The 13,049-nt window shown below is 46.5% G+C and overlaps 1 protein-coding gene across 1 annotated transcript in view; it reads right to left on the bottom strand.

Moving 5' to 3' along the window:
* SEZ6 (seizure related 6 homolog) overlaps window positions 1–12,360 on the bottom strand; it is a 55,956-nt gene extending 43,596 nt beyond the window's left edge. The window contains exons 1-4 of the mRNA XM_072637972.1: window positions 12,237–12,360; window positions 12,036–12,150; window positions 4,321–4,387; window positions 3,198–3,273 (exon numbers count right to left, since the gene is read on the bottom strand). Coding sequence (XP_072494073.1) covers window positions 3,198–3,273; window positions 4,321–4,387; window positions 12,036–12,150; window positions 12,237–12,360 — 382 coding nt within the window. The remainder of the gene's footprint in view (window positions 1–3,197; window positions 3,274–4,320; window positions 4,388–12,035; window positions 12,151–12,236) is intronic.
* Window positions 12,361–13,049: the final 689 nt, after the last annotated feature.

Raw genomic sequence — 13,049 nt, forward strand, 5'->3', positions numbered from 1 at the left:
TATGTGGTTTCCTAAGGCAATCTGCACCCTCAGGGTTCTTTATGGAAGGTTTAGTGGTTCCATTTCTGTTTGAGTTTGACGCCACTGGTATAGAGGGAGAAAAAAAAAGAATCCAGGGAAGACCTTTGGTAGACACTCATGACTAGTGGGCAGAAATTAGAGGAAGATCCAACAAATAAGCTGAATGATCAGTTGAATAGGAGGAGAACAGAGAAGTAATGTCATGAAAAGATAAAGAGAAGAGAGCGTTCAAGATTGTAGACAACTTTCTCCAGGATGCAGCCATGAAAAGGAGGAAAGATGCTGGCCATCAGGGGAAGGTTGGGTCAAGAGCTCAATGTATCAAGCCTTCTGTGGTCTTCCCAGCTGCTTCCTCTACTTCATGCTCTTGAGCATTGTAATCAAATCGACTACTCTTGCTTCTAGAAAAGGCATATCAGTCAATTGTCTTACACAGCTGCTCATCATCCCTGTGGCTCCTCTGACCCAAATTCCTTTCTTGGTGCCCACTGACTAGATGAGTTATTTCTCCCTGAGTAGAACATAAGCCCCTCATGGGCAGGGGCTGTCTTACTTTTTATCTTGTCTCTCCATCTCTTAGCATAGTGCCTAGTATGTAGTAAACACTTTCTCCTTCATGCTTAGATTCTGGGATAAGGTGTCTCCTCCATGAACTGTAGGTTGACTAGCACCAACTTGTGGGCATAGGATTTGAAGGTTTAGAGGACTAGTTGGCAAGAGAGGGAAAGTGGAAGGTTGAACAATACTAGAGAGAAGTGGAGGAGAGTTGAAGGTCTAGGCCCTCAGCCTCCCTAGAAGGCATTAGACTGCCCAGGAAAAAAGGAAATTAGGGTTCACTGAGTGGGTATGGCCCTAGACAAGTGTGAGCTCAGAGTCAATCTTGGGTGTCAATCTGGGGGTGGAAGAAGAAGGAAGGGGAAGAAGGAGAAGGCAAAGCCCATTCTGAACTGTAAGCTCATTTGAAGAATAATGTACAAATTCCTTGGTATTTGTGCCCCTTATATGCCTCAATAATTGAATCTCGGATGACTGCCCAGTGTGAACCTTGACCTGCCAGCTAGAGGCTGCTGGATACCTCTGCTGGAAATACCATAGATTCCCTCTCCACTCTGACCCTGAAATCCACTCTTCTCTTGGTAGGGGGACATTTACTCAGCAATCGCTCTCAAGGTCCTCTAGGCTTTGCCATAGGTGCTGTTGCTTTCCCTGACCAAATACCCTCTGACTTTTCTGTGTGCCATGACCAGAGCATGAAGTTTATATGTTTTTTTTATGTTCTTCCTTTCTCTGTAGAATGCAAGCTCCTTAAGGATATGGGCTATCTCAATTTTTTACTTGTACTCCCAGAATTTAGCATAGTGCTTGGCACATTAATAAATGTTTCTATGAGACAGCTAGGTGGTATTGGGGATGGAGCACTGGATTGGAATAAGGAAGACCTGAGTTCTAATCCCACCTCAGACACTAACTATGTCACCCTAGACAAGTCGATTAACCTGTCAGCCTCAGTTTCCACATCTAGAAAGTGGGGATAATAATGGTATCTACCTAATAGTTTGTTATGAAGATCAAGAGGATATACATATGTATGTATATATATATGTATGTGTGTATGCATGTATATATGTATGTATGTATAGGCACTTGAAATGTCTGTCCCTCATCTTCATCTCTCCTCCTTCTGTGAGCTGGTAAGAGTCTGCCTCAGAGTGGAGGGTAGTGCTATAGGAAAGGAGATTAATAGAGGAGGATGTGGTGAGGCTAGAAATGATAAGCCTTGGCAGCAGATCGGATATGTGGGGTAAATGAGAGTGAGGTTGTGGGTCTAGGTGATTGGGGAGGATGGTACCCACTATTCTCTGTGGGTATGATCCAACTTTCCCCCCTTTCTTTGGTCTTTCTTTTTTTAAGCCAGATCCAAGAATTTAGACCCAAAAGGAACCTTAGAGATAATATAGTCCAATCCTCTATCTCTTCTCCCATTTTACAGATAAGGGAATTGAGGTCCAGAGGTGGTTCCAGGTGCCACAGGTATGATCAGAACTGGGATTTGAACCCATATACTCTGACTCTGACTGGGATTCCTCTGCTCCAGCTTTTCTAGGCCCCAGGCTTACGAACTTCTCACCTCAGTGTCTTCTTTGTAATTTTGAATGTGATTTCCATGACCCCATGAAGCCTGACTTCTCAGTCCTTGCCTTAGCTAGGGGGTGGGGAGGGATACTGCTGACAAGCATGGGGAACCTCCCAGGCACCAGCACTGGGTCTCAGAGGATATAGAGATGGGGCCAACCCGTTCTAGCCTTCTCCAGGGCCTCCAAGCTTCCTTGGCCTCCTTCAAGACTCACCTCAAATCCCACCATCTTTACTAGACCCTTTTAGGTCTCCCATCATTACCAGTCCCTTCCCTTAGAGAGTATCTTCCACTTGTATATATATCTTGTATGTATTTAGTTCCTGAAGCACTATCTCTCCCATTAGAGTGTAAGCCCCCTGAGGCCTAGGTCTGTGTTTCTGCCTTTCTTTCCATCCCCAGGCTCGGGCCCTGGGCCTGCCACACAGCAGGTGATCTGTGAATACTTGCCAGTTGACCACCACACTTGAGTTTGGAACCCCAGAGTGGAGTGCTAAACCTGGCATATGGTAAAACCCTTCCTGAACCTCGCCTAGGTGCTCCAGAAATCCTGGCCAGCCCATTCACCTGAGATAACCCCCCGGACTGTGATACTCGAGGAGAATGCTGCAGTCTGGCTACAGACAAGCCTGTCTATTCAAAAACAAAAACAAACCTGCCAATTTGGGTGTTCATTTGCATAGTCTCTGCTTGTTGTCTGAATGCGGGGGTGGGGATTGTGTTCCTACCCCAGCCTTGCCCTCCTGGGTCTCCTCTGGATGGATCTCCAGTTCCAGTGAGGGGACGTGTCTCCCCACCCCACCCCCCGGAGTCCTGGGAGGTTTGTGGGGGTGGGGGTCAGACCCCCAAAGAGCTCCCAGCTTCCTTTTGGTCCAAGCGCCCTCTCCTCCCAGACTGGCCCTCCTTCTGCATTAGCGCTTAAGCTATGCAAATAACTAACGGGAGGGAGCCCGTTTAAAGTATTTAGACTAAATGAAAAAAGGCTTTCATCAGTGCTAATGAGCCATTCAGGATGCCTCCCTGGTGAATTCGCTCTCCTTGCCTCCCTGCTCGGGTTCTCGGGGGCCCCCCTCCATATACCGCTTCTCTCCCCCCGTCCAACCCAGCAGCAGGCACTCCTGGGGAGTGACGCACCACAGGGGCAGGGGGTTGGCCTCATCCAACCCCCCCACAAAGAGAAGCCCTTCCACACCTGCGTGGCCCCATTCTCTCCTTCCTCCCCATGTTCTCCTCCAGGGCTTCTGTAAACACACCATCACTGTTATGTATGTCACTTGTCAGGGTTGAGTTGAGAGAAAGAAAGAGAGAGGGAGAGTCAGGGGGTGATAATGGAAGCTTCCCCCTTGGGTCAGGACAGGAGGCTTGTATGACCTTGGATAAGTCCTTTATCCTCAACTGTAACATGACAGGGTTGGGTTAGAATGTTCTCTAAGTTCTAAGTCCTAGGATTCTTTGAGACTGTGGGGCGATGGAATGGACTGTGAATTTGGGATGAGGACAGGATGCAGGAATTTAGAATCAGAAGACCTAAGAGATCTTAGCTCTGCCTCATACTACTTGTATGACCGTCAGCCTCAGTTTTCCTCTTCACTGCACCCGATGCACCCTCAACCTCTCCTGGAGGGGTTGGGAATGGGAATGGAGGAACAGCTCTGGAGCTTTAGAACTTTGGGAGGCCCTATGGACTTGGAATGGGAAGTGGATGTCAACATCCTGGGTTCAAATCCTGTCTCAGACACTTCCTAGCTATGGGTCCTTGGGAAAGTCATTTAATCTTTCTCAACCCTGGTTGTTCAGTTGTTTCAGTCATGTCTGAATCTTGGGGTGATCTCATTTGGGATTTTCTTGACAAAGATGCTGGAGTAGTTTGTCATTTCCTTCTCAGCTCATTTGATAGATGAGGAAACTAAAGTAAATAGAGTTAAGTGACTTGCCCAGGGTCACAGCTAGTAAGTGTGAGGCCACATTTGAACTCAGGTCCTCCTGACTCCATGCCACATCTTTTGTCCACTGTGCCACCTATTTACCTCCATGACTCTCCTCATTTTGTAGAGAAAAAACTAGAGAGTTTAAATGACTTTTTCTGGAAAAGGCCATGTGGCTAGTAAGTGGTGGAGGTGGGCCCCTCCCTCCACTGCTGATCCATTGTTTAGTTTCCCTGGTACTGCTGGGCTGAGCTGGGCAAGCCAGGAGTTGAGGTCTTCTCCAAGTCCAAGCACTTGTTCCAGGAAGCTGGGGACAGGAAGGCAAGGCTAGAGAGGTGAGCACGGGGAGACTGAGAGTGGGGGACACTTTCCTTACTCCCCATCCCTCCCCACCCCTATCCTCCTGCACCTTTCCTGGTTGCCTGGATCTGAGAGGTTAAGCTGGCCAAGCACAGTGAGAATGAGATTTTAATAGGATCCATTTATTACCCCATAAAAGTTAATGAGTTTATCCAGGAAGTGCCCCGGCCCCTTTCAAGTTTTAATAGGGGATTAGTGCTGTGTCTGGCCCCAAAGACCTACATTAACCCCCCCAGACCCACCTTCTTCAAGAGCCAGTGAGGAATTAAGAAGGGTTATTCCCAAGGGCTTAAGGCTTCTCGGGCTAGTTGGCTGTCCCCTTGGGCTATCTGCCTATCCTATATCACCCTCTTATCTCCCTAGGCATATCTCAACCTTGGCCTTAGGAGTGAGGCTCCCTGGGGTCAAGTCTCAAATATTCTGAACAAAACCTCAAGCCACCGCACCCCAAGTACCACCCCATCCAGAAGATAGGCCATAGAGAATATCCCCTAACTACTGCCCCTTCATGTCTGAGTACCTGTAAATGCTGGAGGCTCTAACCTGGTCTAATGAAAGTAATGAATTCCTATAAAATTTTATACTTTTCAAAGTCCTTTTGTTTCCATTCTCTCATTTGATCCTAATAATAACCTAATTAGGTGAGTAGCTAGGGATATGTGCAGTGAGGTGGCCAGCTAGTGGGTTACCCTGCAAAGCCAGTGCTGAAGTTGGAATCACTGGACCTAAGTTCTATATTACCTGTAGAACTTTGAGCAAATCACTAGGGACTTGGACTAGATATCTTTCTTTGTGTGTGTGTGCTTCTTTTGAAATTTAATATTTCTTTTTATTAATTTATTTGTTTTCAGTTTTCTGCACTCACTTCCATGTCTTAGATTTTCTCCCCCTCCTTCACCGAGACAGCGTGTAATTTTATATGAGTTCTACACATACATTCTTATTAAACACATTTTTACATTGGACTAGATTATTTTAAAAGTTTCTCTCAGGCCTAGATCTATTACCTAAATTTGGCTGATAAGGGAAACTGAGGCTCAGAGAGGTTCCCCTCGAAGTCACACGTTTTATTTTGCAGAATTTCATTAATAGTAGTCTCATAGACATAGCTGGAAGAGACTTCAGAAATCATCCACTTTAACCCCCTCATTTTACATGGGAATAACTTAGTATCAAGTTGTGAAGGGACATTTGAACCCTCATTCTCTGATTTGAAATCCAGTGCTCTCCTCTCTGTACTGTTCTGTCTTTGAAACTCTTAACCACTACTCCTACCACATCATCCTGCCTGCTCAGTTCAGCTTGGTTCCAGGCAGCTGGTAAGGCTGGCATCAAAGAGGCCTGATAGGCTCCCTGGCTGGCAGACTATAAAAAATGAATTCCTACTCTCAATGGGCAGTTTGTTCTTGGGCCAAATAGGGAAATAAGTTAGAGTGCCAACTCTGCCCCCTTAGGTACCATCCTACCCTGGCCTGGGTACCTCCATGGCTCCTGTGAGCCGCATTGAACCAGATGTGGCTAGGATAGAGGAATGTGGACATAAATCAGTGAATTACACACAGTTCTTGGTTGAATAACCAGATAGGGCATGTTGGGATAGGCATGGACATGGAGAGGCCCTTCAATCAGGTTGATCTGCTCACTGTGCCAGACACCTTGCATGCACCTACCCACCTCTGTGCCTTCATTCAGGAATTATACTTTCCTTTCTTGGAACAATCTGCTTACCCACTAGCCTTTTAAAGGCATTGCAACTTCTGCTGAAGTGTTACCTACTAAATTCTCAGAGGAGGAAAATGTAGCCCAGAGAGGGAAAAGACTCACCCAAGGTAACAGAGTGAGTGATGAGCATAGGAGGGGCTAAAGCAGCATTTCCTACCTTTGGGTCTGTAAACTTAAAAAAACCCTATAGTTATATTTTGATATAATTGATTTCCTATGAAATTTTATGCATTTAAAAACATTACTCTGAGAAGAGGTCTCTACATGGGCTTTTTCAGCCTGTCAGAGGGGTCCATCATATCAAAAAGGTCAATAGCCCTTGGAGAGTCTCCTGGGCTACCTGGATTTCTAGTCCAGTGACTGGGATTCAAGTTCCAGCTCTGAAACGTAACAGCTATATAACTGTGGGCAAGTTACCTCTTTAAACCTTAGTCTCCTCAACTGTTTAGTGGGAATGATAGTATGCAGTTAGGATTGTAAATGAATCTAGTAGTACATATGAGGAAACTGAGGCACTGACCTGCCCAGAGTCACACAGTAGACATGTGACATGGGATTTGAACTCCGGTCTTTTTGACTCTAGGTTCAGTGTCTTCCTTTCCAAAAGAGCCCTAATTAGGTATAGAAGGTGTCAGGGTTCTTATCATCCTCTCAAGGTCTATCCAAAATCCTCATTCCACCATGGGGCTTCAGATCCCCGCAGTCTAGCGACATCCCCCCTCTGACCTCCTACGTTTTATATTGTCTATACCATTCACTGAGAACTGAGCATATGGAGGATAAATTGTCTTTCCTTTCATGTGTGTGACACAGATTCCCCCAATCAGATGGTAAACCCCAGAAGGCAAGAGCTCTGATATCCCCACAACACCTGGTCTAGTGCCTGGAATGCATGAGGAGTAAGAACCATTTGCTATTCCCTACCCGTGCCCTTGCCCCATTTCCCCTGTTGAATTCCTACCCATCTTTCAAAATGCCTACTTTCCTCTAGAAAGGCTTCCCTGGTTGTCCAACTGGTAATGAAATACCCTTACTGGCCCAGTAGACTTTTCTCTATGTGTCTAGAGTTTTCAGACCTATGCACTATAAATATCTATGTTTCCAATATCCTTTGAGTGAAGATTTGTATCTCTTTAGCTCCTGGTGCAGTGATCTGCATATAGTAGGTGCTTAATAAATGTGTGCTGTATAGTGTGAAGGGACAGCTAGGTGACACTAGTGGATAGAGCACCCAGCTTAAAATTAGGAAGACTCCTCTTTCTGAGTTCAAATCTGTTCTCAGACACTTACCAAGTGTGTGACCCTGGGCAAGTCAATTAATCCTTTCACCTCAGTTTCCTCATTTGTAAAATGAGATGGGGAAGGAAATGGCAAACCACTCCAATATCTTTGCCAAGAAAACTGCAAATGGGACCACAGAGAGTCAGACATCACTGAAAAACCACCCAACAACAACAAAAATGTTGCATTGTGTTGTTATTAACAAGGTCAGACATAGTGTTAGGGTGGAAGTCACAGGTTACATAGGTTCTAGGCACTGGGGATACAACCACAGCTAGTATATAGACCTTGCTCTCAAGGAGGGAACTGTCTAAATGTTGGGGGAGGGGGGAGAGAGAAGGAAGTAGGAAGTAGGCTTTGTACAATGGAAAGACTTGACTCTGAAGTCAGAAGACTTGGGGTGGAATCTGGTCTCTGATAAATGACTGGACAAGTAGGACTTTGGAACCCCTTCAGTCTCAGGTTCTTTCTCTCTGTAATAGTTAGACCAAACAATCTCTGAGTTTCCTTCCAGCTCTAGACTTATGGTCTTAGAACTAGAAAATGAGATCGGTGGAGGCAAAATGGAATGAGAAAGATGAGGAGGGAGAGATCACTTTCAAATGTCTGATTCAGGGGGAAGCTTCATGGGGGAAGTAGCACCAGATTTGGGACTTGAGGAAAGAAAGAGACATGGACAGACAGAGATGGGGGTAGGAATGGTATGTGCCCGTATTTGGGATCAATCAGGGAATGACTGAGTGAAGGCATAAAGGGAAAAAGTCAACATGTGAACCTAGAGAAGTCAGATGATCTTTCTGTCCTTTCTCCCTTCCCAACTGCCCCCCTGAGTCCAGGACAGAGAAGGGGGGACTCCACTGTAGTACCTTTGTGGAGGTACCTAGAGCTATGCTTATATCTAGCTCCAGGAAGGGACCTGGCCCCTTGGGACACCATTCAGGCACATATATTGGGAGTGAGGAGACGTTCCCAGGGTACCCAAAGAAGACTTCTTGGCACTGTTCTAGATGGTTCTTGGGTGTTTGGAGTAGAATCTGCTTTGGGCTCAGCCTGGGGAATCCATCCCTTCCAGTTTTGAAATAGTTAGAGTAAGGCCCTCCCTTGGCCCTGAGTTCAGTTGTGAAGTTCTTGAGGAAAGGAGAATAGTCTTAGATAATAATAGCTAATATTCATACAGTAGTGCTTTACAAATACGCCCTCCCTAGCTAGGAGCTATTATTATTTCCATTTCACAGATGAGAAAATTGAGGCAGACAATTAAGTGACTTGCCCAGGGTCATGCAGCTAATAAGTAGTGGAGCTCAGGTCTTTTATCCACAGTTACCTAATTGTCTAACTTTCTCGCTTAGAGAAAGCGCTAAATCAGTAGAGTGGAGGCACCCTTCCAACAAAGGATATTTACTGGGTGGGTAGGCACATTTTAGAATCGAAGCTTTAGCACTGGAGGTGATCTCAGAGACCATCAGCTTTAACATCCTGATTTTACAGATGGGGAAACTGGAGCCCAGAAAAGGAGAACAGATTTAGAGCTGCATAGGTCCTCAGTGATTGTCTACTCTAGGCCAATCCTTTCATTTTACAGGGAAACTGAGGCTCACAAAAATAGACTCATTGGACTGTGGATTTTGAGCTAGAAGGTCCTCAGGGGCTATCTAGTGCAAATCTCTCACTTTATAGGTGACCCAGAGAGGTTAATGACCTACTCATTTAATGACTTAACACAAGTAACAGCAAAACCAAGACAAGAGACTAAATCCTGGCTCCCAAATCCTGCCCACTTACCCCTGCACCACACTGCTTATCCCAGTTCCTTCTGTTTTCTCTCTCCTTCTGTGTTTCTAATCTCTGTCCCCACCAAAGGGTTAATGACATTTGGGGGACCTTGGGGTGCATGAGGGAGTTGGAAGGGGAGTAGGAAAAAGTGTGGAAGGTCCCCCTGCAGAGATTCATCTGGGTCAAGGTGATGCTCTTTTAAAATGTAAATATCTTGGAGGGTTAAAGCTATAGGCCATTTACACCTCAGTGTGAATAATTTGAATCTGAGAATTAGCCTGATTTCCTTCCAGCAGTTTGGCACTGAGTGAACCAGAGCTTTGATTGGGTGGTTCAGGAGGGAGGAGTCACTTTGGAAGGCAGGGGGCACTTCTATGGAGAGCCTAGCCACAGAGGGGGAGGTGGGAGGTCTTCTGAAGCTACAAGGCAGCGGGAGGGCTCTTTGCCTCCTTCAGAATTTTTCCCTGGAGCCTTGGTATATTTCAAGGCTACTCAAATACATTTATCCAGGCTGCCTGTGCCTCTCAGGCCCTGGCTGTCAAGGATGTCCACTTCAGAAGCTCTGCTCGTGAGATGATGGTAGGGGGTGGGGGGAGGAGGTTCTGAGCAGTCACCTGCCCCCCCCCCCCCCAATATATGGGGAGATATCTGGAGTTAGAGGCCTTGAGTTTTAATCTTGGCCTGTATGACCTTCTCTGGACTTCAGTTTGCTAAACTATAGGATTGGATTAGATGGCCCTGCTGCCTCTTTCATCTTTCAAAATCTGTGATTCTCTGATCTCATAGGACCCTGCTGGCTCTAGTTTCTGTAACCTCCTCTGGCTCAGTGCCAGAAATTTTGGCCCCTTTTATCTTCTCTGCATCTCCCTAGCTCCAGGGGTTCTTAACCCCTTGAGTCCAAGAACTTAAAAAAAAAACATTTTGGTAATTGTATTTCAACAGAATTGGTTTTTTTTGTAGTTCTACATATTTTATTTTTTGTACTTAAAAACAGTATCCTTAGAAGGGTACACAGGCTTCACCAGGCTGCTGCTAAAGGGATCTAGGAAGCAAAAATGGTGAGGAGCTCCCTCCAAGAATTCCCCAGGCCTCTGCCAAACTGAGATGGCCGTAGAAATGGGAACTGTTGTTGACACATGGCTTTCTGGTACTTCTCCCCAAGCAACTATATCCTGCTATATATGTTCTGCAAGAGGAGAGAGAAAAGATGTATATAATTAAATTCTTGGATGCATGGAGGCTCACACCTGGATACCCACGTGAATGCACAGAAAGGCAATGTCCTACAGTGGGAAATAAAATGATTCTGGAGGCAGAAGACCTAGGTTTGAATTCTGTCTCTGATATTTGCTACCTGGATAAATAAGCCTGATTTGTTTCCTTTCTAGTCTGATTCTGAGCAAGTCACTGTCCCCTTGAGTCTCCATTTCCTCATCTATAAAAGGAGAGGGTTGGAATAGATGGTCCCACTGAGCTCTTAATCTGTACTTCCATATGAATATCTCTCTCTATCTATATGTATATACTCATACATACATGTATGCACACATAGCCAGTCTGGAGATTAGGAAGGCCTGGGTTCGAGTTCTACCTTTGGATCCTGGGCAAATCACTTACCCTTTCAGCATCTCTAGACAACCGTCTCAGACCGTTTATAACCTAGGTTTCAAGTTGGAACATACCCTACATATAAATAGAAGACAGGTGCTGGCGTGCATCCATAGAGAGAATTTTTTGTCTTGGGAATTCCTTATACTAATTAAATAATAAGTTCAGGTCCTATTCCAAGACACACATAAACCTACATACATACATATACATAGAAAGAAGTACATGAAAGGAGATGAGGGTATTTGCCCTCTATAGGGGGTTCCAACAATCCAAAGAAACTCACCACATTCCTCCCTGCTTTTCTCTCTCTCAATCTCCTCACCTTTCTCCCCCTATTCCCTGCAGAGACCAAATGGCCTGGCTCCTCCCAGAGAGGGAAATCCATCCCCTGGCAACACCACCTGACTGGCATTGGGCCCAGCTCAGTCCAGAGGATAGCCCTGGAGGAAGCCCACGAAGTAGGGGGATTCCTGTCCTCCCCCTCTAGCTGGGATGGAGCCCTGGGATGAAGGCCCCAGTTCTCTCTCTGCTCCCTTTAGCTGTCAGCCCTGCCCACAGGTCCTTGACAGAGAGGACCAGGGCAGCTGGGTGAGCTGGTGGCACCCTCCACATTCTCCGTTTTCCAATTTAAAATCTAATATGTTCTTGCCACCGCAGAGCCAGGGGCTGGAGAGGGTGATTAATGGGACTGAGTGCTGCAGCTTCACCTCTCCTTCTGTTCCCACACCTTCCTGGCCAGCCAGACGCTGCCTTCAACCAGTTTCAGTCTGGACTCAGCTCAGGGTCCTGGGCTGCCCACAGAAAGGTAGAGTATGGGTCCGTGAAGAGAGTTGGTTGCCCACCCTCTTTCTGTTTCTGGGTGGTCTGGCGCAGGTGGCAGGGGGGTAGGAGTGCTCTGGAGCTCTGGATTGGACCCTTCCTTTAGAATGCTCATTTGTTTCTTGTATTTTTTTTCTGAACATCTATAAAGTTAATAAGCATTGGTCCCGGATCAGGAAGGGCAGCAGTAGCCCAAGGAAGGCGTTGAGCCAGGGGACCTGGGGTGCTACAGTCCAGGGTTTTAATGTCCCCCTTCCTTTAGAGGCTCTGTGGCAGGGCCAGAGGAGGGTGGTGCTGGAATGAGAGCTGATGGACATTTGATGCAGTGACACACGGGGACTGAGTGAGGGACGTGGCACAGAGCTCCGTGTGCCTGCCTGCCTGCTCACCCTTCCCCCGCTTTAGCTGCTGCTGCTACAGCCGCCGCCGCCGCTGCCACCACCGCCGCCGCCACCACCGTAATTCTCTGAATGGAACAGCTCCTGGTAAATGTCAGCCTGGGACCTGCCAGGATTAGAGCTCTCCCTAGGAAAGAGATGCTGGAGGACTGGAGGTGAGGCTTCCCACCGCTGAAGGGCAGGAAACCTTACAAGAGCAGGTCCCGGAGAGAGCATCGGGCGCCCCCTGGGCCAGCATCCCTTCGCGGTTAGGCTCACGGTCCACATCCTGCCCCTCAGTGTTCTTCTCTGAGTGTGTGACTGTCCTGGAGCCCATGCCCAGCAAGGCAGAGCTTTCTCCTTACTGGTGGCCACCTTCCTGAGGTAATGACCGCCACCATGAAGCAGTTACCCTCCGCCTGTGCTCGGGCCCCCCTTCTTATTTCTGCCTACAGATTGTCTCTTCCCCAATGCATTAATTAATTGATCCATCCATCAATCAGCCATCATGCGGTAAGCATGTATGACATGCCAGATGCAGGGGGTACAAACACAGAAATGAAACAGTCCTGTCCTCGAGGAGCTTATATTCTAAGAGGGAGGGAGACTACATGTAAACATAAAAGTAAATATAAAACACAGTGTAGCTTAAATCACCGCTAAGACTTTTGGGACACCCATATATACATAAATTTATTTTAATAAATTAGATGATTGAATATATTAAATAACTGAATAAAATAACAAAAATTTCTTATATACATAATAAACACAGAATAGCATGTGTGTGAGACACGAGGAACAACAAGATTGCTGATAAACCAGGTATAGGTGTTTTGCTTGGCTCTACACCGGGCTTACCCTCTCACTTGCTACAGTCTCTTCATGGTCCGTTCAGGGCCATCTGAAAGAAAGTACACCTGGGTTCACCATTGCTCTCTATTGTCCCCTTTAATCTTTGATTTGCCTCTGCCTCCTCCCTGTTCTGTGATACACAAGAGGCAAAGGGGAGGGGGTCGGGCTCAG

The sequence above is a fragment of the Notamacropus eugenii genome, chromosome 2, assembly GCF_028372415.1.
Source record: "Notamacropus eugenii isolate mMacEug1 chromosome 2, mMacEug1.pri_v2, whole genome shotgun sequence".
In the NCBI taxonomy this organism is placed as follows: Eukaryota; Metazoa; Chordata; class Mammalia; order Diprotodontia; family Macropodidae; genus Notamacropus; species Notamacropus eugenii.